This window comes from Zeus faber (genome assembly GCF_960531495.2).
Source record: "Zeus faber genome assembly, chromosome: 2".
Classification (NCBI taxonomy): domain Eukaryota; kingdom Metazoa; phylum Chordata; class Actinopteri; order Zeiformes; family Zeidae; genus Zeus; species Zeus faber.
Window position 1 is genome coordinate 24,862,765 of NC_137189.1, and position 21,142 is coordinate 24,883,906.

Here is a 21,142-nt window from a genome sequence, read left to right on the forward strand (position 1 = left end):
AGTTGGAAGGAGAACTCCACTGTCCATGACCTCCACCCTCCATCTCCCAGTTGGAAGGGGACCTCCACCCTCCCTGACCTCCACCCTGATGTCCCTGTTGGAAATGGACCTCCACCCTCCCTGATCCAGTTGGAAGGAGACCTCCACCCTCCATGACCTCCACCCTCCATGACCCAGTTGGAAGGAGACCTCCACCCTCCATGGCCCAATTGGAAGCCTCCAGAACGAGGCCATCCACCACCCGACCCCTCTCCCCCATCTCTAATCACATTACAGATTCAAGATTCAAGATTCAAGATTCAAGAGGTTTATTTCTCACATACATATACATACTTTCATACATATATGCAGTGAAATGTAATGCAACGCACCCGGTGTTTACATACAATATGTCCTAGGAAAAATTTCTTTCTAAAAGACCAACTAACTGACTCCTAAAACGTAATACAGCAAGTCGAATACTAAACACAGGGAGGCCTCCACACTCGTGGCTGGGGAGGAGCTGCTGTTGTAATTCGTAATAGTTCGCAGCCCCTGCCACAAGCGTCTTGTGTCCCTCCGCTCCATCTGTAGCTCCACAGTCTCTCTGTACGCCCGTTTGGCGTCCTTCACCGCCCTCCGCAGATTGTACGACGCCGCTTTGTAATTGTCCATATTTCTGGATACAAGACGGTCGTTGTAAGCGGCCGTGCGAGCATTCAGAGCGCAGCGGATGGATTTATCAACCCATGGTTTCTGGTTTGGAAATCTGCGAACTTTCACCGTGGGAACATTAAATCAATAATTCGGGAAATTTGGTGGTTGCTCTGGAACCGACGGAGGGAAAAAGTGGAAGAGCGTTTCTCAAGCTCCACCAGGTTCTCCACCCTGAAAACCTTCTGGAAGTATCTAGTTATTTCGTGAGTTTAAAATACAGTTGAAGTGTTAAAAGAAATGAACGAACAACAAACAGGAAGTTGAAATAAAACAAGTCAATCAACAAGAGCAGGGATGCTTCATGTGCGGTCCGGGGGCCCCCAGATGGTCCTTCCAGCGGTTCCAGTCGGTCCCAGGCAATACTGGATACTTCACAGTTATTTGACAATAAAAATCAGCACTATGATCTATTCATATTTAATATTTACTATTTACAAGTTTAACTCAGAGATGTACAGAAACACGTTGAATTGGGTGCAACTGGACCAAACTGGATTAAACTGGATTGAACTGGACTGAACTGGACTAAACTGAATTTTAATGGATTCAACTGGACTGAACTGTATTGAACTGGATTGAACTGAACTGGAATGAACTGGGCTGAATTGGAATGAACTGGATTAAAATGGATTGAACTGGACTGAACTGGATTGAACTGGATTACAAAACAAAAACAAAACTTAACAAAAAAGTGTTTGGAGTTTGTAAAGATAATCGGTTCCTCTATCGGGGAAATTCAACATCCGTTCTAGTTTCTTTTCCCACTTGCTACTGAGTAAACCAAGTTCCTTCTTCTTTTGAACTGAGGCGTCAACTTTGAACAGCGACAAACGGTCAAATCAGACGGAACGACCCTCAAGTCAGAACAGGATGCTCGAAGCAAACTACAGTGCCATCCATCACAGCGAGTGGTGCTGTAGCAACAAATGAAGATCATTGAATTTTCATTGAATATTTCATTGAATTCTTCGTTTTATTGATTTTTACAATGTATTTACAATTTATAATTTTGTTCCATAAATTAAACAATCATCAAGCAGCTTGAGGGGGATAGGTTTCTCTACACACATTTAGTTTTACAAACTCTGTCTCTCCTCCGTCTATCTATTCTGTTCTTCTGTATTACCTCCACCTCTACTGCCCCCTGGTGGAATCAGGTGTAATAACTCCACATCTATTGCCCCATGATGGAGTCATGTGTATTACCTCCACCTCTACTGTGCCCTGGTGGAGTCAGGTGTATTGCCTCCACCTCTACTGGCCCCTGGTGGAGTCACATGTATTACCTCCGCCTCTACTGCCCCCTGGTGGAGTCAGATGTATTGCTGCCTCATCTATTGCCTCCTGGTGGAGTCATGTGTATTACCTCCACATCTACTGCCCCCTGATGAAGACACGTGTATTACTTCCACCGCTACTGCCCTCTGGTGGAGTCACACATGTATTACCTCCACCTCTACTGGCCCCTGGTGGAGTGAAATGTATTACCTCCAGTGTAGCATTTAGTTAGTAGCTGGTCGTCCAATCCGGTGTCACGCTTTTTCCTGCTCATATTCACAAAAGTTTTGTTTCATCTTGTCACGGAGTATGATTGCCCAACTTTTTTCGTACTACACAATTTAAACCAATTCATTAGAATGGGGAGATTGTCACAGACTTTAGAAGCGGGCTCACCCCTGTAGCTCACTGCAGCTCACCCCTACAGCACCCAAACAGCTCCCCCCTGCAGCCCCCTTGCAGTGCCCCTTACTGGTGCCTCCCCTGCAGCACCCCCACAGCTTCCCCCGGCAGTGCCCCCTGGTGGTAGTCCGCTCAGCGCAGCGTCTTGTGCCATAGGTCGAAGCAAGGCACCACGTGCAGCCGGACGAAGCTGGTCCCTGCGGCGCTGCACTCGGTGCAGCCGTACACAGTTTCTCGCCGCTGTGTGCCCATGCCACAGAGTGCACATGGGCCCTTGGCGACGCCCTGCGTCAGCAGATTGACCCGCGTGTGCGCGCCTGCCCTCTGGGAGGCACCGGAGAGATCCGTCAGGCTGGCGGCCTTCTCATAGTAGTCCGTCACCACGTCATCCATGAAGGAGTCGGAGTGAGCGAGCTCCTCGAACGCCCGCTCATCTGGAAATAGAGATCATTATACATTGATGTTAATATCTAATTTATATGAATTATATGAAAATTACTTGGAGGAGTTCAAGAGTAATAATTTCCACAGAGTAATAAGTCCCCCCAGTGCTCTGCAGCCTACTGGGGGTGCCATAGCGAGGCCATGGATAGAAATCCAAGTGGCAATGAACTCCCATGTCAGGAGACATCTCCAGGGTCTGTTTTCTACAGCTGAATTTACTGAACCAATAAGATCACAGTGTCAGTTCTAAAGTAGTCACATTGGAACTTCTCTGACCTTCAGTGATATCCCCTGACATAGAAATGACTGAGGCAGAGATGGAATTGAATCAACCACCCCATAAAATAAAAAAGTGTGAATCTTCTTCTGCGGCGCGGCTTCTCTGCGGCGGGTGCCCCGGAGGGCCTGTATACCTGGCGGCCTGCCAGCATCGGCTGCAGTGGGGCGGGCCTCCCCCTTGTGCAGGGCGTGGGTGGGTCTGGGGGACCTGCCAGCTCGCCCGTGGGGCAGGCAGCTTGGGCGGGGCGTCGGTCTGTCGCCCAAGGCCGTGATCTGGGCCCACAGTCCGTGCCTTGCGCCCATGGCCGTGGTTCTGTGCCGGCGGCTGCGTCTTGTGCCTGCACCCGGGGGTTGGTTGTATGTGTGCGCCCCTGGGGTGCGGGGTCTCCTCGTGCTCCCTGGGACTGGGTCATGCTCCTCAAGGCTGGGGGTGGGGGTTGCTCCACGGCCCTCTGGCTTCTCACACACGCACCTGCTTCAAGTGCACCCCAGCACCCTCCTGGTTGCATTCCTCTCCTTTCCTCCCTCATTTGCTGCCATAATTATGACAGTAGGAGGCCACGTGACCAGTTGTAGTTCCAGTTTTCCTGGACCTAATTAACTGTTTTTCAATACATGTTGTCATCCAGTGTTCATGTTTTTGTGTAAATGTTGTTTGTTTCTATGCTTATTTGTCTCACCGTGGTGATTCTGCCCCTCTTGGAGTAGTGATCAGTTGTTTATAGACCCAAACATGATAAATAGTTCTCCAAAGAGGGGGGTTGGTGGTGGCTCACCATAACCAAAAACTGTGCTCTTGTCATCCTACAGGTTATCCACAGGACAGAGTTATTGCAGCAGTTCTTGATGATTAAAGAATTAATAAAGAGTTGCATTGCAGGTTGAGAACTTGAACTCCACTTGCAGACTAACTCTGTCCTGAATGCAATGGCTCAAATACTCTGTGTTGTATGCCCAGCATGCTGACAGCACAGGGTGAATCTTGGTTCAGGTTTTTGGGAACATTGTGCTTCAGACTAGTATCACTTTCATATGAAGCTAACATGCTAAAATGTTGCGGGTGCTCACCTGCCCTGAAGGGGTTCCCATAGACGATCCCGGACAGGAAGCGGCGCAGCCCCCCCACAGAGAAGCGACCGATAAAGCCCCCGAGCTGCTGGCGGATCTGCTCCCTCTCGAAGCCCCCGAGGGAGCCTGGGGCCACACAGATGTCTGGGACAGGAAGGAGTATGTGGACTACTATTATACTAATGCACTATATTGTACTAGAATTAATATATACTACAGTACTAAAGTACTCCTAATGTTCTGGCTCTGTTAATATTAGTGAGGTTCGATACACAATGTTGATGGAGGAACGTCAACACAGCGCCTCCAGATGGACAGTCTCACCATGACAACAGAGTGACAAAGCGGCTGAGAAATTTCAAACCATACGTTAACAATGGAGCGTGGGAATCTCATTTTCAACAGGAATGTGGAACGTGTTTAAAGTAGTCATTAGACTTTTTATTCAAGACTTTTGGTGCAGTTTGTTTCGTAATTGTAATTTGTCAAACTACTTTTAAACGTCTTCCCTCCATGTTTGGTCGCTATAAACAACAGACAAAACAAGACGATTCACTCTCTGTTCAACACAATAAGACAACAGCTTCACTACTACTACTAGTTTCTTCTACGTTTATGCTTGTTTCTCCATTTTTATTTATTCTCCACCAGGGGGAGATACACGTAGCAGGAGAGGCATGTGGGAGAGTGAGACGCGAGAGTGAGATGGGTGAGAAAATGAGACAGGTACCCAGGCGTCCGTCCAAGCGTACAAACAGCTCGCAGACGCTGAACGCGATGGTGGTGTGAGCCGGGATAATGATGGATTTATCACGACCTCGAGGGTTCCGACCCTCATCCATCTGGAACTAGAGAGGATGGGTGAGACAGGTGGATAGATGGTTGGACAGGTTGACAGACAGAGAGCGAGAAAAACAGGTGGATAGACAGGTGGACAGATAGACAGAGAGAGAGACAGGTTGACCGAGAGACAGACAGACAGGTACCCTCATGGTCGTCCCCCTCATCCCGGCATGCACTGTCAGGGAGCACTGGCGGGTGGTGCGGATGCTCTCCATGACGACGCAGAGGACACTTCGCCCACTTTCCCTGGACTGACGAATCAGGCAGTGGTCCAGGTTCACCTTCCTGCTCAGACAGGGAGACAGTGATCTACTGGGTGGACCAGAACCTCCCCATGGTCCCACCTGGACCAGGTCCTCCTGCTCTACCTGGACTGGAGCTCCCGCAGCAGCGTGGGAACCTCAACCTCGTGTTTGGTGACAATCCCAAAGGAGGCCTTCACAGCCACCGAGTCAGAGCCGCTGAGGTTCAAGCCCACGTCATTGATCACGTGGTTCCCCAGTTTTCCGTTCAGAGCCACGTCCGACTTGTCCTCATAGTTCAGGAGTTGGTAGGAGGACACACCTGGGATAGAAGAAGAATAGAACACAGCTGAACGTGTTAGAAACAAGAAATAACTACTACTATAATATTATATGACTATAATAACATAATTCCACTTCCTACCGGCGGTAATCTCCTTCTCCCCCACCAGGACATCCTTCAGGGAGAACGGTGTGGAGGAGAACTTGTCCTTCTTCCAGAATAGCCTCCTCCTCTTCCTTCGCCTAGTGACCAGGCTGAGAGGCTGGAAACGGTCCGCCTCACTCAGTCCCGGGACGGGGACCAGTCGCCCGGTGTCCCCCACCTGCTTCACAAAGTTCTTGGTGGCCGCAGCAAACATCTCAAGCACTGAACGTCTCAAAGTGGGTCTTGCAGACGGAACATCTCATAGTATGTCCTCCAGACGGAACATCTCATAGTGCGTCCTCCAGACGGAACATCTCATCGTGTGTCCTCTAGACGGAACATCTTATAGTGCGTCCTCCAGACAGAACATCTCATCATGTGTCCTCCAGACGGAACATCTCATAGTGTTTCCTCCAGACGGAACATCTTATAGTGTGTCCTCCAGACGAACATCTCATAATGTGTCCTCCAGACGGAACATCTCATAGTGTGTCCTCCAGACAGAACATCTCATAATGTGTCATCCAGACGCAACATCTCATAGTGTGTCCTCCAGACTGAACATCTCATCGTGTGTCTTCCAGACAGAACATCTCATCGTGTGTCCTCCAGACGGAACATCTTATATTGGTCCTCCAGACAGAACATCTCATAGTGTGCCCTCCAGACGGAACATCTCGTAGTGTGTCCTCCAGATGGAACATCTCATAGTGTGTCCTTTCAGACGGAACATCTCATATTGGTCCTCCAGACAGAACATCTCATAGTGTGCCCTCCAGACAGATCATTTCACGTGTGTCCTCCAGATGAAACATCGCAAAGTGTGTCCTCCAGACAAAAGATGTCCTGCAGTTGCTGCCTCAGGGGCTTCCTGAAGCAACTTGTGGGTGTTGTGTTGTTCACTGCAAACGGTTGAATAATGCAGGACGGTGTCAGGGAACAGAACCTGAAACCTGCTGAGGAACCGCCTCCAGGTCACATGACACCTGAGATGTCAAGGACTGGTGTCAGGTGGTTTTTAAATTGTTCTGACCTGAACAGCTGTTACCATGATCATCCATTTGTTTAAATGAAATGTAGACACATCATATTTCAGTTATAGAATAATCTTATAAGTTATAAAAGTTATAAACACATTCCACTTACTAGAGACAGTTACATGCTATTCTATTATACTATTATACTAATATTCTATACTGTTAGATACTGTATTATTCATTCCTGAGGGAATTATGTCAGAATTAGAATCGCTCGGCCAATGATTCAGCAAAGTATATTTTCTCATAAAAATAATTTGTAGTATATTATAGCATAGTCTTACTGTACTGTAATTAACTACTGCTTGAAAAACTACATCAGTGATTATCAACATGGTGTCTCATAGCGTGGTAGCCGCCCCCGCCCCCCCCCCCCCCCCCCCCCCCAGGAAATTCTTAAATTGGGAATCCTCTGTATCTGTACAGTCAAACCTTTAGTCAAGATACAAACATGTTTTCTTATCTTATCTTAAGAGAAGAGGATCTGCTCCTCAACTCTGTTTGGAAACATGATTCCTAAACGTCCTACAGGGAAATGAGAGGATTCCAGATGTGACGTGCCCGAATCCACAGGAGGAAGGAAAGAATGGAACAGGAAATTGTTTTTTAATGGAAGCGACATGGAGGAATCTGCACACTGAAATTAAGGTAGGAAAGAAGGAAGGAAGGAAGGAAGGAAGGAAGGAATGAAGATAGGAAGGGTGGATGGAAGGAAGGAACATAGGAAGGAAAGAAGGATGGAAGGAAGAAAGGAAGGAAGGAAAGAAGAAAGGAAGGTAGGAAAGAGGGAAAGAAAGAAGGTGGAAAGGAAGGCTGGAAGGAAGGATGGATAGATGGAAGGAAGAATGCAAAGTGGGAAGGAAGGTAGGTAGGAAGGATAAAAGGCGGGACGGAAGGAAAGAAGGAAGGATGGATGGAAGGAAGAATAGATGGTTCGAAGGAAGGTAGGTGGAAGGAAGGTAGGTAGGCAGGATAGAAGGTGGGAAGGAAGGAATGTAGGAAGAAGGAAAGAAAGAAGGAAGAAAAGAAGGAAGGTGGGAAGGAAGGATGGAAGGGAGGAAGGATAGAGGGATTGGAAGGATGAATAGAAGGTGGGAAGGAAGGAAGGTAGGAAGAAGGAAAGAAAGAAGGAAGGAAAGAAGGAAGGTGGGAAGGGAGGAAGGATAGAGGGATTGGAAGGATGAATAGAAGGTGGGAAGGAAGGATTGAAGGAAGGAAGGAAGGAAGGAAGGAAGGAACATGGAGTTGTTTTTTTAATAAAAGAAACAGACATTGAGACATGGAGGAACCTGCATACTGGTAGGAAGGAACGAAGGTTGGCAGGAAGTATAGAAGGTGTGTAGGAAGGAGGAAGGGTGGGGGGAAGGAAGAATGTCGGTAGTTATGTGGGAAGGAACTAAGGTAGGAACAGGAAGTTGTTTTTTAATGGAAGAAACTCAGAGATGTGGAGGAACCTGCACACTGGATTCATCCGTTCATTTTACTACGAAGGAAATAATGCAGGAAGGAAGGAAGAATGGAAGAATGAAAGGAAGGAAGGACGACCTCCTCTGCTTCTTCTGAGACAGCTTCACAACATGCTCACTAAATGCTAACTGTCATAATCGTCACAACTCAGGAGCCTCTGATCTGCTGAAAGGTAGATTAACAAGAGTTACTAGGAGCTAGGCTAGCTGATCCCCTCCGAAGCCATGCATTGTGCTAACACAGTTAGCATGCAACACTGCAGTGTTTTCCTGTGTATTTGCACTTTCCACAATAAATTGTTTGTTTTCAAAAAAATGAAACAAGATTTCATAGGTCAGACAGAAAGCTAGTTAGACAAACAGATAGACAGACACACAGACAGACAGGCAGGCAGGCAGACCGGTAGTCAGACAGATAGGTAGTTAGACAGACAGCCATACAGACAGGCAGACAGACAGTCTGGTTCTAACGGGCTATTAAGGAGCAAATCCAAATTTTGGAGAATTAAAAAAAACAGCTTCATGACAAGACTTCTCTGCAGCATCAACAGTAAAGGAACAAAATATTAGTAGTAGGGGTAATTGTAGTAGTAGTATGACTATTAGTATTAGTAGTCATAATAGTACTCGTAGTAGTCATAGTAGTAGGATTATTAGTACTCGTAGTAGGACTATTAGTAGTAGTAATAGTATTGGCAATAGTAGTAGTAGTAATAGTAGTAGTAATAGTAGTATAAGTATTATTATTATTATTAGTAGTAGTAGTAGTGGTAGTATTAGTGGTAGTAGTAGTAGGACTATTAGTATTAGTAGTAATAACAGTAGTAGTAGTAGTAGTAGTAGTAGTAGTAGTGGTAATAGTAGTGGTAATAGTAGTAGTAATAGTGTGAGTAGGACTATTAGTATTAGTAGTAGGACTATTAGTATTAGTAGTAGTAATAGTAATAGTAGTATTAGTAGTAGTAGTAGTCATAATATTTGTAGTATTAGTAGTAGTAATAGAGGTAGTAGTATTAATGGTAGTAATAGCAGTAATATTATTATTATTAGTAGTAGTGGTATTAGTAGTAGTCGTTTAGTTTAGTAGTTTGGATTCAACTTATTGTCATTGCACAGAGTACAAGTACTGAGGCAACGAAATGCATTTCTCTGCATTTCACCCATCCTAGTAACTGACGTATCTAGGAGCAGTGGGCTGCCATATAGTGGTACCCGGGGAGCAGTATTAGTAGTAGTAATAGTAGTAGTAGTAGTAGTAGTAGTAGTAGTAGTAGTAGTAATACTGGTAGTTGTAGTACTAGTAGTAGTAATAGTTGTAGTAGTAATAGTAGTAGTAGTTTTAGTAGTATTAGTAGTAGTAGTAGTAGTAGTAGTAGTAGTAGTAGTAGTAGAAGTAGAAGAAGTAGTGGTAGTAGTAGTAGTATAAGAAGTAGTAGTAGTAGTATTCTACAGAAGCAGTTTATCTCTGACTGGGAATAGGACTCGTTGGAATGTTAATTGGCCGACTCCTGAACTCGTTAATGTCTGTCTCTAAAACAGCGTCTGGGGGAAGCGGCGTTATGATGTCAAAACCTCACACTACACACAAATCATAGAAACGAGAAGAATTATGAATTACAGGGTTCACAGCAGCTTCCAGACTAACAAGGTGGAACGCTCATATTAGTCTGGAAGCTCGACAGAAGGACAGCAGGAAGATACCTGTCTGCCTGTTTGCCTGTCAATCCTTTAGTCTGTATCTCGCTGTCTGTGTACGTGTCTTCCTGTCTATCTATCTACACCTGTCTCTCATCCTCCCCACTCAGCAGCTTATCAGGGTCTGTAGGTTTTAAACATGCCTTCTTCTTCTTCTTCTTCTTCTTCTTCTTCTTCTTCTTCCTCTTCTTCTTCTTCTTCTTCTTCTCTGGTGTTTATGGAGCTCAGATCTGGCTGTTTTCCCATGATCCTTTGCTTCTTCCCCCAGGACACAAAACTCTCAGGAACTTAATGTGAATCCAACGTGTTGGACGACCCTACGGCAACTTGTTCACAGAAAAATAAATAAATATATACTCAGTCATATTTTGGCCTTTTTGTTTTGCTTGGAAACATCTCAGCAATAGAATAAAGAAACTTGTTTAGATCTTTTACACATTTTAAGAAGATTTAAGACATTATGAGCTGATTTATCGTCTTTGTTGCCTTTCCTTGTTGTGATGTTCCTCTCGAAGGACTGAACCTGTAAAACCTGGAAAACACATCAGCTGCCTGGAACACGACACGATGGAGGGAAACCGCATGTTCATGTCTCGTAGTTTTATCCTGAGTTGGTTCATTTATGGGTACGGGTAAGATATGAGTAAGGTTAGGTTATTTGTATGGTTAGGTTATGGATAAGGTTAGGTTATGGGTAAGGTTAAGTTATGGGTAAGGTTAAAGTTATGGGTAAGGTTAAGTTATAGGTGAGGTTAAGTTATGGGTATGGTTAAGTTATGGGTATGGTTAGGTTATGGGTGGGGTAAGGTTATGGGTAAGGTTAAGTTATAGGTGAGGTTAAGTTATCGGTATGGTTAGGTTATGGGTAAGGTTAAGTTATGGGTAAGGTTAAGTTATAGCTAAGGTTAAGATCATGGGTAAGGTTAGGTTATGGCCAAGGATAAGTTATGGGTAAGGTTAAGTTATGGGTATGGTTAGGTTATGGGTAAGGATAAGTTATGGGTAGGGTTAGGTTATGGGTAAGGATAAATTATGGGTACGGTTAAGTTATGGGTAAGGTTAAGTTATGGGTATGGTTAGGTTATGGGTGTGGTTAGGTTATGGGTAAGGTTAAGTTATGGCTAAGGTTAAGTTATGGCTAAGGTTAAGGTTACGGGTAAGGTTAGGTTATGGGTATGGTTAGGTTATGGGTAGGTTAAGGTTATGGGTAAGGTTAAGGATATGGTGAGGTTATGGGTAAGGTAAAGTTATGGGTAAGGGTTATGGGTAAGGTAACTCAGGTCAAACTGCGCTGAAACTCTTAGTTCAGAGTTATTTTTCCCTTTTGGCAGAAAATATATTTTCTTAAGGGAAATATGATGGAACGACTAGAAATAAAATCAAAGATATAAAATTATACTTCTGGTCATTTTCATGGTCTGTAATCTGCAGCAGTTTGGTCCAGAAAAATTACAAGAAAACTGATGAGAGGGGAGAAAAAGGAAAGAAAAGAGAGAGAGGGAGGGGGAGGGAGAGAGAGAGAGAGAGAGAGAAAGAGAGAGAGAGAGAGAGAGATAGAGAGAGAGAGACTCTGCTCTAGTGGGACTGGAGTCACTCATCTAGAAGCTTCATCTGGAACCTGGTTCCTTGGAACCTCATTCTTCTCTGGGTTGTCAGGTCCAGGTTCCTCCAGTTTCCTCCAGATCCAGGTCCCAGCAGAGTGAGGACCCTGATCCAGGTCGTCCAAGGTCCCTCCTGATCCAGGTCCCGGTCCAATCCCAGCAGAGCGAAGACCCAGGTCCAGTTCCTTGTCCTCCAGGTCCCCTGCAGGTCTGGCTGCAGACATGGACTCCAGGATTATTATGGTCTGTCTGGCCCTCGTGGTCCAGGTGATCAGTGTGACCAGCCAGGACACCCAGAAAGGTAAGAGACCTGGAACCTGGAACCAGATTCAAGAACCCAGACTCCAGGATGGTTCAACGCAGGTTTACTCAGAAATAACTCCTGTGGGTCTGATAGAGAGATGCAGGCAGGATTCCGCTTCAAATGTTTGATATTGACAAAAAAAAAAAACATTTTGATGTATATAGGATTTGCAAAATAGGATGTAGTATTTTATAGTATAGTTTTAGTCGCATTTTAGGAAAATACAAAGGAGAATTGAACTCAAAGGAGAAACAGAAATATAAACCCTATGTCTGATATGGAGATGCTATCCCATATATTTCTTCAAAATTAAAAGCTTCAGAGAAAAATAAAAAAATTCCATATAATTTGTGATCCCATGAAAATAAAGTTAAGAAATCAATTTAATTTAGCTGATGGGCCAAAGAGAAACAAAAATATTCATCAATATAAACTCTATGTCCAAGCAGTTTTGTTTAAATATTCATCAATATAAACTCCCCATATTCCTATAAACTCCCATATTGAGACGCTCTAAAGAATATCGCTAAAAGATTCTAATATTACGAAAAAACTGAAACATGTTCAACTTTACATTTGATTCGTGAACATTGGGAATAAATGTAGGAAAATAGCACATATGAAAACATGTCTTATTTAAGGAAATAAATTGGTCTAATTTATGCCGCTTTTTCAAGCAAAATTAGATGTTTTATGCTGATGATGATGATGATTATTATTATTATTATTATATATTTTTTATTGTTATGTTTTTACTGTTTACCAGTGGATGTGGTTCGGATCCTGTTCCTTTGTTTTGGTTTCACTCAGTCCAAACTCTCCTGACGTTTGGAGCCGAACACCAGCGTCGCACCCTCAACCAGAACCCTGAGCAGGCGGTGTAAATGTCCTGGACAGAACGTAATAATTCGACTGAAACAAAACCAAACTACGCTTCGTCAGATCCACTTTCCTGAAGACCTTTAAAGAGTTTTTGGGGAATTCTGGGAAATATCTTCCCCAGAGTTTGACCAAGTAGCAGTGTCCTTGCGGTGTATCCACAACCAGGATAGCAATGTGGCATGCTATCTGTGTTAGCTCAATGCATGACTGCAGAAGGGATCAGTTAACCCAGCTCCTGTAAAATTAGGGAAATACACCTTCAGGCAACTCATGCTAACTGTGTGAGCTCAATGCATGGCTGCAGAGGGGATCAACTAGCCTAGCTCCTGTGAAATTAGGGAAATACACTTTCCAAAAACTCATGCTAACTGTGTTAGCTCAATCCAAGGCTGCAAATGGGTTCAACTAGCATAGCTCCTGTGGAACTAGGCTAGTTCCACAGCAGCTTCCCGCATCTCTACAGCAGAGGTCTGGGAATCTGGGAAAGATAAGATAAGATAAGAAAAAATTCTCCCAAAAACCGGCGTCTCTCTAAAGGAACGTTTCAGTTTGGCTGTGAAGCCTATTCTGAGACAGAGCGTCCTGAGGAGGAACAAAGCAGGATGTAAATAGTCTCTGGCTCTAGGTCTATTTCTGTTCTGGTGGAGATGGAACCAGGACGTTTGGGGCCCAGGCTGTAATGATGTGGCCTCTCTCCGGGCTCGGACAGAAGCAAGGCACTAATTTTGGTCAGAGCTTGGTCCAGAGGCAGACGGACACACCCAGAGAGATGCATTATGGAATGTTCAATTTAAAGATACTCTTTCACTGAGATCTGAAACATTCCATGATACACAAAACTGAAGCCAATGAAGTGGCCGTCGAAATGGGACCTTATTTAAAGTAACTGATGAGGGACCATCAGGTGTTTTGCAGCTCGGTTTAAGCTGAAGGGGTTTCGATCAAAATGCAGATAACTGAGCGTAGGCTGTGGCTGTTGTTTCACCTTTCTGACCTCACTCTTCTCTTCTGTATCATCTCACTCTGGAGCTGGAGAACAGGATTTATTTTAGAACATCCTGGAGGTGAGAGGTTCAAGCTCCTTCTCTGATGTTCCTTCAGAGCGTCCTCGACTTTCGGACGCTTTAAATAGAAAGAAAACACTTGATCTTGACCACAAACCTAGTTGGTGTGATTCTGGTCCTGGGAGGGGGGTCTAGGCGTCTGGGAGGGGGGGTCTGAGAGTCTGGGAGGGTGGTGTAGGAGTCTGGGAGGGTGGTCTAGGAGTGTAGGAGGGGGTTCTAAGAGTCTGGGAGGGGGGTCTGAGAGTCTGGAAGGGTGGTGTAGGAGTCTGGGAGGGTGGTCTAGGAGTGTAGGACGGGGTTCTAAGAGTCTGGGAGGGGGTCTAGGAGTCTAGGAGAGTGGTCTAGGAGTCTGGGAGGGTGGTCTTGGAGTCTGGGAGGGGGATCTAGGAGTATAGGAGGGGGGTCTAGGAGTCTGGGAGAGAGAGAGGGGTAGGAGTCTAGGAGGGGAGTCTAGCAGGGTGGTCTAGGAGTTTGGGAGGGGGTTCTGGACCACCGGGTTCACCCTGACACCTTTACTGTCCACATTGAAAGGCTGGCAGCCTCTTCTTACGAACCATGGCTGTGTTCCCAAACCAGTGGACGATGGACCGGCTTCTGATGACAGTAGAAGTGCTGCTTCGCTGGGCACCGGGCGTGGCACACCACCGCGCACGGCTTGCCGGGCATGCACGTCGGCGCACAGGAGCCCCAGGCCTCCATCTTGGCCTCCGTGCAGCCGGTGCTTTGTGGTTTGTGGTTACCCTGAAATAACTCGGGGCCTCGGGCTCAGGGAGCGGCTCCGCCACATAATTAGCACGTAGCGCTTAGCATTAAGACGCTGCCAGCGCCACAGCAGGTGGGCACGTTGAACGTGCACTTTTACTAAAATTCCAGGAGTCACAAAGTTAAGTTTAGATAGCACATTATTTAAAAAAAAAAAAAGTTTAAATAAATAAATTTAAATAGAATTAAATAAAATATACATAGGCTACAGATATAAACAGAAGCTGCAGAGAGCAGCACCACCACGCTTACTAGTAAGCTACACAAAGGACAAATAGTACATAGCAGCACTAGGTCAGTTAATAGTAAATAAAATAAGAGTAAATAATAGTAAACAATTGTAACTAAGTGTGTGGCCGTATTGTATAAATATTCTTAAATATATAATATATATTGTCTGGTGGTAGTATAGTAGTGAAAAAAATAGTAATGACAGCATTCTAATAATACTTAATTTTAAAAATAATAATAATAATAATAATAATAATAATAATAACAAGGATAATAATAATAATAACAATAACAATAATAATAATAATAACAATAAGGATAATAATAATAATAATAATAATAATAATAATAATGAAACAGGAAGTGACAGGGTTAGGACTGTTACTGTTTTTCTGCAACGAGATGAGAAAGCCGCCTCCAACAGTCCTTTACCCACAGGATGGGGGGGGGGGTGTTCAACTGGCAGCCTGCGGGCCACGTACTACTGCAGACTGGTCCTTTAGTAATGAACTAACTAACTGTAATTAGATCCATTTCAGAAATACCTAAAAGAACCAACAACAATGTGACTCTGCAGAACCATATAAACCCTGAGAAAATATCATCTAGAAACGTGTCGTTCATTTTAAGCGTTGTGGAGAAGGGATGAATACAGTTTGAAGACCATGAAGGTGGTGATGCACATTGTTTTTCTTTGTTTTTAAGTCCAGCTACACTCTCAAGAGTGAAAGTTGCTTGTTGGATTAGTCAGGCCCTGATGTGAGTTTGTGTTCTCTGGATGAAGACTCCTGTTCAGATGATGGAGAGGTGTTCTCCAACAACCAGGGTGGACCCCGGAGGCATGTTGGGTCTGTGTGTGCGACCAAGGGACGGTGCTTTGTGAGGTTGTGGTCTGTGAGGATGTGAGTCACTGCAGTACCACCCACACCCCAGAGGGGGAGTGCTGCCTTGTGCGCTCAGGAGGGGCTGAAACCGGTATACTGGAGCGTTGGGAAGGGCGTGGACGCTCTGCATTTCAGCAGGCAGCTCGATGGAGTGTGTTCCACGGAGGCTGCTTCTTGGTGGCTGTTCCATGGATGCTGCTCCATGGAGGGTGTTCCATGGAGGCTCTTCCATGGAGGGTGCTCAATTGAGGCTGTTCCTTGGTGGCTGTTCCGTGGAGGGTGCTCCATGGAGGCTGTTCCGTGGAGGCTGTTCCATGGAGGGTGCTCAATTGAAGCTGTTCCTTGGTGGCTGTTCCATGGAGGGTGCTTCATGGAGGCTGTTCCGTGGAAGCTGCTCCGTGGAGGCTGTTCCTTGGAGGCTGCTCCATGGAGGGTGCTCCATGGAGGGTGCTTCATGGAGGCTGTCCCTTGGTTCTTCTGACTGAGTTTGTGTCCTTGCGTCTGTCCTTTGTCCTCCATCAGCACATGAAGCTCTTCTCTTCAGGCGGGGTCTTTCCTTCCCTCAGCTCTGCTCCCAATCGTCCACATGTGACACTTTGTCGTGTTCCTCGTTCTCTCCGTGTGATTTAGAGGAATTCACTGAGTTTGGAGCAGATCAGGCTTGTTGGTTCTGTCGTACAAGGAGTGGTTTAGTTTGCCAAGGAGCATGCTAACGATGCTAACATTCCACAGATTATTACTGATTTAGTGCTGATCGCACCAATCCTGCTGCTGCACAACAACCAGTTGAACAAAACAAATCCATCTGTTCCAGAGAAGGTGTGTTCGTCATGCGCTGCTACCTCTAGCTTAGCTTAGCTACCTGCAGCTTTCTCTGCTCAGGAAGCGTTGCTGTGTTCTTGTGTTGCACCGTGAATGTCGATGCATCTTGTACGACTTTGCCGATGATGTCATTTTATTTTTTGTGAGTAACATTAAGCTTTGTCTCGGACAAGCCTGTTATCATGTAAACAGTTTATTCCAAAATGGAGGTCTCTATCTGTAGCTCTACCGTTGGCTCATTTCAAAATAAGTTCTATTTTTTCATCAACTTCTTTGTCTGTGTTTTCTAAATGGCGACTACATTTAATCAACGTGATTAAATCGCATAATTTCTTCATGAATTTAAACTCAAACTCATGCTGGACATTGACACTACTTTCATGTTTCCGTCGCTCAGATTCATGTGAAGAAAACGGAAAAGTCTACGGCAACAACGAGATGTGGAATCCGGAGCCATGTCGGATCTGTGTTTGCACGGCGGGGACGGTGGTTTGTGAGGACGTGAATTGTGAGGACCTGGGTGACTGCAGTTCCACCACGACCCCACAGGGGGAATGCTGCCCCGTGTGTTTGGACGCTGCAACTACACCAAGCACAGAGGCCCAAGCAGGTAAACGCAACTGATTTACTGGTCCAATGCAAATCGGGTTTTATAGTTTTTTTAACGATTACCGACGATTTTAAAGGAGGTTTGTTCTATGAAACACCAACAGTCAATTACTTGTTTTCCTCAGTGCTGGTGTGAAGCTAGAGCTAATTTAAATGTTTTTATCAGTCCTTGAGGTGGAACAGGCAGCAAACTGCACGGTAGACGGTATGGTCTGGCAGCACAGCGCCATCTGGAGGCCGGAGCCGTGCACAGTGTGCGTGTGTGAACATGGCGTGGCGATCTGTGACGAGGTGCCCTGTGAGGACCTAGGAAACTGCCAGGAGGTCGTGACCCGGGAGGGCGAGTGCTGCCCGGTCTGCGACACCTTCGCCAGTGCCGGCAGGACAGTCGGTAGGGTTGGACCAGTTCTGATTAAGTTTGACCTTAAAATGGTCAATGAATGTTAGCTGCTACAGTACTGCTGCCGCTGCATGTTTGACCTGTAAGGAAGTACATGGAAAGTCATTTAATCTCACGTGTCAAAACACCAGAGCATCAAGTCAGGCTATTAGACCAGGCTAACCTGATTAAAGCAGGCTAACCCTAACCCTATTAGACCAGGCTAACCCCATGAGACCAGGCTAACCCTTACACTCTTAGACCAGGCTAAACCTATTAGACCAGGCTAACCCTAACCATATTAAACCAGGCTTACCCTAACCCTATTAGACCAGGCTAACCCTAACCCTTGTGGACTCCTTCTGGGGTCTCCAGAGTCTCAGAACTTTCAGTGGGGGACACAACCGGAAGCCATGGTAGGTCGTGGTTGGTCCAGGTGCCCCCTGGAGGTGGCTTTAAGGAGGTCTCTTTGGTCTGGTCTCTGGAAGCAACCAGTAAAGCAATCTTCAGATGGGGAAGCCTGGTCCCCAGTGAAGGTTCATGCTGCCTTGGGTCCTGAGGGATGCAGGAAGTACTTGGACTCTGGGTCCGGCTCTTCCCTTTGGAAATTCTGGGGCTTTCCAATCAGGAATTGAGGAGGAGGTGAGGTCCCTATCCGGACAGGATGGGGACCGGAGCATCCTAGCCGAGTTAACAGCTGGTCGGTCCAGATTGAGGACTGATCGTCCCACGGTGGGCCCACTTCATGGGAGGGTGGTCCCGTTTTGGGAAGGCACTTCCGTCTCGAGGGAGGGTGGTTACACCTCGGGGGAGGGAGGGGAGCGGCTTAGTTCTAAAGTCACAGTCTAAGTGTGAAGAACAAGCAGAAGGGGCACTGTTTCCTCTTCTCTGAGGGATCAGGGTTTGGATTCAAGGAGGAACCTCCTATACCTTGCACCTCTGGAGGGCTCAGCTCTGAAGGAGGCCACCTTGAGCACCATGCAACAGCCCGACTGAGCTGAGCCACCCTGTTTAATTTAAAAAAAGAAATATCTAAGTATGTATGTGTATATATAAATATTTTGCGCTTGTGTGGCTCAGAAACTGGGCTGAGTAGCGTGGTGAATTTTGGGTAGAACAATAACATGTGCAATAATGGTAATAAGATGTGCAATAATATTCAAAGAGGACGGCGCTGGCAGCAGGCTTCTGGTGGCAGCCGTGCAGAACTATGAATAGCTCACCACCGCTGGCGACACTGCCATAGTTAAGGCTGAACCATTCCTCGGCTTCAAATAATATACCTTTTATCCCCACAAGAGGGGGGTCAAGGCACTGTTGCCCTTGCACTTGCCCCAATGGGGACCCTGTTCAAAACCAGCTCTTTACCCCTAATACCTAAATCCTAAACCTTAAATCCTAACCCATTGAACTGATGGCCTGTCTCAAATAAATAACTTTTCTGATATGATTCTGATATAAAATGCAGATATGTATTTGTAATAATGATGTCTCTTTGATGTTCTCATCAAAGAGACATCATTATTACAAACACATATCTGCATTTTATATCTGAAAATTCATGAAACCACATACTTCTAACAAAACATTCCTTTTCTCCTTTATTCCAGACATTGTGGCCTTCAGGGTAAGCAGCAGCTATGGTTGGAGTTGGAAAATACCACAGATATTTAATTTCACTTTATATATTTCTTATTTATGATGTTCATGTCTCTTTGTATTAATTTCAGGGTCAGAAGGGGGAGCCTGGTGATATTCCATATGTAAGTAGAGTTCCATCTTTAAGACCACTTAGCTAGTTGTCATGGTGACTGTAAACACCAACCTGAGCTGTGAGCCATGGAGTGACGAGCCATGAAGTGACGAAACCTAGGGGGCGCTACCATCCACCCATACTCTGTGGGCTCTGAAGACTTTTAAACAATGGCCGGGAAACATTGTCCGCCACATAAGAAGATTTTTGGGGGATTTTCAGAGCCCTCCTGTGGTTCAGATTTGCTTATTCACACGTCTTTTTCATATGTCTAGTGTTTCTATACAGTATATCGGCATCAAAGTGTGATGATCGGACAAAAAGACAATGACTCAGGGTTGAGTTGATGTTAGACCACACCCATATTTTTGTTTTCTGTATTTCAAATAATCCAAAATTGCGGAAAATCTTAGTAGCCGAAGTTTAAACTCATTGACTTATTTGTAGCGCAGAGTTATGGCCTTTTGAAATATTACACTTTAATTACAGCACCACCATAAGGTAAATGTGAGGCTCCTTTAAATGAAACAGATTTTCACTATTTATGACAAATTAACTAATTTGTTGTTGTTTTATAGGTGGTTGGAATCCCAGGCCGGGCTGGACCAATGGTAGGTTTATCTGTCTGTCTGTCTGTCTGTCTGTCTACAAATAAACCTCTTGAATCTTGATCTTGAATCTTGTCTATCTATCCGTCTGTCCATCTGTTTGATCACATGGACACTAGAGGGCGCAAAATCGCCACTCTTTTTAATCTAAAATGTCAGGACAACACAGAAAATACCTTAGGTAAAGTGTTTAATATTTATAAATAATTACATACATCTTAATTCACACCTTGTTCAGCGTTGAAAGATAATATGAGATAATCCATTCCAAGTCTTAATGCTTCATATAAATCATAGTAACAAGAATGATGGAACTTCATGGTGCTTTTCTTACTTTTAATACAATAATGCTGGATATTTAAAGTATTAAACGTTATTTTGAGACAATCATTTAGTTTTGCCCTCGTTAATGATCAATAATCAGAGTTTAATCGTATCGATTTGTGTTGTTCCAGGGACCTCCAGGAGTGCAAGGCCCCAGAGGACTGAACGGCTTCAAGGGGCGACGGGTACGACTGTTAAAATGTTATATTATCATTATATATTATATTAAATTATTATATTATTAGATTTTATCTAAAATATTGTTATTATATTATTACATTGCATTACATTATATCACGTTGTTAAAGTTTAAAACCATATAAATAAGAACGTTGATATTTTTTGTTCATATTAATTCAGATGAAAAATGGCATTACACTGTTTTTTTACGATACAGATGTTCTTTATAACTCTATTGTTTCATGTGTGTTCATAACATTTCATAACTTCATTACTTCAATTCGTCGTTAACATCCTGACAATAGTGTTGAAACGGGTTTGTTGTCTAATCTGTTTCTGATCTGTTATGGATGTTGTTGTTCCTCGGACCACCAGGGGGCGCAGGGACCTCCAGGGTACGACGGAGAGCCCGGAATCCCAGGCAATCCCGGTCAAGTGGGACCCCCCGGACAGCCCTCGCATCCCGGGGTGAGCGCCACCTCTCATAACTCTAAAAACCACTCTACAATAACTTATCATTTGTTTGGTCATATTTAGACTTGATTGTGTGCTGTCCGTTGATTATACCAATGAGTTATGAGTTTAATCTCAAAAGATTTAAATCTGTGATTAAAGTCACCCTTCATCCCCTAGTCGTCTCATCCCTCCATTCTCTCCTTCTAGGGCCAACTGTTTTCTCACATGGCTTCAGGATTCAATGAGAAGTCCAGTCTAGCAGGGATGGTCACTGGGACCAGGGTGAGTCCTGGATTAATAAAATTAGTAATCCATCAGATTAGTATTCCAACAAATTACAAAATCCATTAAATCAGTAATCCATTATATTAATAATATATCAGATTAGTAATTCATTACATTGGAA

At 44.7% G+C, this 21,142-nt stretch overlaps 2 protein-coding genes across 3 annotated transcripts in view; one reads left to right on the forward strand and one right to left on the reverse strand.

Annotated features, from left to right (window-relative positions):
- Positions 1-2,508: 2,508 nt before the first annotated feature.
- pjvk (pejvakin) lies at positions 2,509-5,893 on the reverse strand (the record flags this gene model as incomplete). Its single annotated transcript, XM_080020874.1, has 6 exons — positions 2,509-2,810; positions 4,168-4,311; positions 4,898-5,015; positions 5,154-5,295; positions 5,379-5,574; positions 5,677-5,893. 6 exons carry the CDS (start codon positions 5,891-5,893, stop codon positions 2,509-2,511), a joined length of 1,119 nt encoding a protein of 372 aa, XP_079877000.1.
- A 5,578-nt stretch (positions 5,894-11,471) lies between these two features.
- LOC307248283 (uncharacterized protein) overlaps positions 11,472-21,142 on the forward strand; it is a 39,396-nt gene continuing 29,725 nt past the window's right edge. For both annotated transcript variants that reach the window (XR_013844769.1, XM_080024631.1), the window contains exons 1-9: positions 11,472-11,779; positions 16,825-17,037; positions 17,203-17,427; positions 19,026-19,042; positions 19,146-19,178; positions 19,747-19,779; positions 20,232-20,285; positions 20,656-20,748; positions 20,944-21,018. Coding sequence is in view for 1 of the 2 variants with exons in the window: in XM_080024631.1 (XP_079880757.1) it covers positions 11,701-11,779; positions 16,825-17,037; positions 17,203-17,427; positions 19,026-19,042; positions 19,146-19,178; positions 19,747-19,779; positions 20,232-20,285; positions 20,656-20,748; positions 20,944-21,018 (822 nt within the window). In the remaining variant the exon portion in view is untranslated. The remainder of the gene's footprint in view (positions 11,780-16,824; positions 17,038-17,202; positions 17,428-19,025; positions 19,043-19,145; positions 19,179-19,746; positions 19,780-20,231; positions 20,286-20,655; positions 20,749-20,943; positions 21,019-21,142) is intronic.